This window comes from Canis lupus, chromosome 21, assembly GCF_003254725.2.
Source record: "Canis lupus dingo isolate Sandy chromosome 21, ASM325472v2, whole genome shotgun sequence".
In the NCBI taxonomy this organism is placed as follows: domain Eukaryota; kingdom Metazoa; phylum Chordata; class Mammalia; order Carnivora; family Canidae; genus Canis; species Canis lupus.
In genome coordinates this window covers 30,703,516-30,706,851 of record NC_064263.1, presented here as the reverse complement: position 1 = coordinate 30,706,851, position 3,336 = coordinate 30,703,516, and the positions used below count along the sequence as shown (strand labels likewise).

At 36.7% G+C, this 3,336-nt stretch overlaps 1 protein-coding gene across 1 annotated transcript; it reads left to right on the top strand.

Annotated features, from left to right (window-relative positions):
- The first annotated feature begins 1,050 nt into the window (after positions 1 to 1,050).
- LOC112667396 (olfactory receptor 6-like) lies at positions 1,051 to 1,995 on the top strand. Its single transcript, XM_025458966.3, has one exon. It carries the CDS (start codon positions 1,051 to 1,053, stop codon positions 1,993 to 1,995), a length of 945 nt encoding a protein of 314 aa, XP_025314751.1.
- The last annotated feature ends 1,341 nt before the right edge of the window (positions 1,996 to 3,336 follow it).

Here is a 3,336-nt window from a genome sequence, read left to right as displayed (position 1 = left end):
TCAGATCCCCAGAGCTTACTCATCTTACAACTGGAAATTTACACCCTTTTGCCAGTATCTCCCTGAGTTTTGGGAAATTGTAGTGTAATGGAGAGTAATCTCAACATGTGAAGGGGTTGTGCACTGGGAGCAAATGCTTTTGAAGCATTTGACTGAGTTTTGGTGAGATGTCTCCTAAGTGGAATTTTGAATCTTCAATCAGCCAATAAATACTGGAAGATAGGAAGAGGAAAGAATGTAAGCAAAGCGTGAGAGTGATTAGTGTGTTTGGGAAAGAAAAACTAGCTGAATATGTCTGGATCATGGAAACCATTTAGAGGATCATGAGAGATGAGGCTGAAGAAATACATTGCTGGATCAATATATTAAGCACCTCCTATGTATGATATCGAAAATATTCCCATTTTTATCTGAAAACAACTGGAGAGTCAGTAAGGAACTTGCCAAGAATTACTACTTTTTATTTCCACAAATAAAGTCTGAGGAAACTGGGCTTATCAAAGGGCTACAGCCAATGCATCATCCAAATATTAAACTTTGAAACTCCTTCTGATATGATGTTATCCTTCACATTTCCTTTAGGCAGGAAAGAAATCTTCTGCAGTGAGTTCCTAATTAAACAGAGATCTGGAACCAGCAAGGGAGAGACTATCTATCTTCATTGACAAAGGACCTGGGAATGACATGGATAGTGACATTCAAATATTTCATCAGGTGAGTGAGAATTAGGGGTGGGAAGGTTTTTTTTTTTTTAATTTAAAGTTTAAGTAGTTAACATACAGGGCAATATTGGTTTCTGGGAGTGTATTTTGATTCTGGGAGACTTTCATGAAAAAAAACAGACACAAAAAGAACAACAAAAAAACTGATGGAAATGTAAGCTTTCACATTTAAAGATTACTTTGTATTAACAGAAGTTTTTTTTTATGAATCATTTCCAGTAAAGTCTGATTTACTAACTTCTTTTGGTCTCTTGTCTGATAGCATAATCATCTTCATTATTTGTAGTGTTGTTATATAAGACTTCAGTACCTCTCAGTGCTTTTAGCCATGCTGGAGAAAAACATCACTCTGGTCAGTGAGTTCATCCTGGTGGGCTTCCCCACTGCCCCGTGGATACAAGTCCTGCTCTTCTTCCTTTTCCTTGTGGTCTACTTGCTGGTGGTAGTAGAGAATCTTATCATCATGCTCACTGTTTGGATCACTGCCTCCCTCCATAAACCCATGTACTATTTCCTGAGTAGCTTGTCTTTTCTGGAGGTCTGGTATGTTTCCGTCACAGTTCCCAAGATGCTGGATGGATTCCTTCTGCAGAGACGACACATCTCCTTCACAGGTTGCATGACCCAGCTCTACTTCTTTATCTCATTAGCCTGCACAGAGTGTGTGCTTCTGGCAGCCATGGCCTATGACCGCTATGTGGCCATCTGCCACCCTCTCCAATACCCAATCATTATGACCACAGGCTATTGTGTACAGCTGGTGGCTTTCTCCTATGTGAGTGGTTTCATGGTCTCTGTCATCAAGGTTTATTTCATTTCACATGTTGCCTTTTGTGGTTCCAATGTCATGAACCACTTTTTCTGTGATATCTCCCCAATTCTCAAGCTGGCTTGCAAAGACATGTCTACAGCTGAGTTAGTGGACTTTGCTTTGGCTATCATCATTCTTGTCTTGCCACTCATCACCACTATCCTTTCCTATGTCTACATTGTCTCCACCATTCTGCGGATACCCTCCACCCAAGGAAGGAAGAAAGCCTTCTCTACCTGTGCATCACACCTCACTGTAGTCATAATTTATTATACAGCCATGATTTTTATGTATGTTCGGCCCAGAGCTATTGCATCATTTAATTCCAACAAACTAATCTCAGCTGTGTATGCAGTGCTCACACCAATGCTAAATCCTTTCATCTACTGCCTTAGGAACCAGGAAGTTAAAAATGCTATCAAAAAGACTATGGGGGTTGGACAGTGCCTCCTGTTTAGCTAAGCCTTGCCTCCTTGAGGAGGAGACAGTGTCTTGGCAAGGATATCATTCCTGTGACACTTCATGGTTCTGCTTATAAGTTTTATTCTACAAATCTACATTCTTAAAGAAATCATAGCATTGGAAGAAAGGAAAAAATTAAAACTATAAACAGGCCACATTATGTATTTCTTTAATCTTGAATTAATTTTAATACATACTGTATATATTTAAAAATTACTTTGACATGACAGAGTAATAAAAATAAATATTTGACATATATAACTTGGTGTTATTAGCACTTTACACAGAATAAACTATTTTATTATCGTAACACCTCTATAAATTAGTCATGATTACTTGCCTGATCTTATGGATCAGGAAACTGAAACACACATAGAGAGGTTAAATAAGTTGTTCAACATTGCATAGTTAATAAATATCAAAGCCATTATTTGAACCTGCGGGCTCCAGCTCCACAATCTACTGTATTAGATTCTCTCTATATCTAGGAGTCTATGATAATAGCTCTAGGGGCACATAAGTTAACAAATATTGATGCTTGGAAGAAACAAGCAATCTAGTCAGTAAGATGTGTGTAGATGTGATGATAAGTGATAACGGTGTGGTAGTGGTGGTGTTATTAGTGACGATAGTGATAATGATGTTTGTGATTGCATTGGGCTAGTGATGACCAACTACCACTAATATTAATAATATTGTTGATCATTTCACAGTTTTTTACAATTTTTCCCTCCTTCTAGGACTGGACCAGCTCATTTTTCATTAAAGAGATGGAATCAATAGTTTCATAAGAGATGAAATAATTCGTATTACTGCAACTTTTGCAGTTGATATCTGTCTCTTGAGAAATTATCTTTTGGCTCTTGGATTCTCGTGGCCTTCCATGCTGTAATATGACTATTATTAGCAAACAAATGGAATATCATTACATCAATATATGGTTAAGCTGAAAGCTTAATATAATGATATAAAGTATATCCTACACATAAATAAAGTGAAAAATAAATACAAAATTTTTGAAGACAAATGATATTGTTAGATACGATTGAGGGAGCTGATGATTAGAAAGAGAAATGTACCAGGGAGAATTCTATAGAATTGAAACTGAAATTGAGAGAAAACAGAAACCAACATATGAAAAAAAAAATCAGAAAGAGCTACCTTGCCTCTCTATATCCTACCCATTTTAAGTAGGAGTCTAAAATTGGTCTCCTGAATGTTGAATGTTGTTCAACATTTGTGGACTAAACTTTCTTATATGTAAATTGCTCTTATAATGTCACTTTACCACTTAAGAATTCTCAATATAAATTAAATAGGACCTACTCATTCTATTCATTT

What these genes read in the sequence shown, in the direction of transcription:
- LOC112667396 (XM_025458966.3), top strand. Translation starts at nt 1,051, where the DNA reads ATGCTGGAGAAAAACATCACTCTGGTCAGTGAGTTCATCCTGGTGGGC.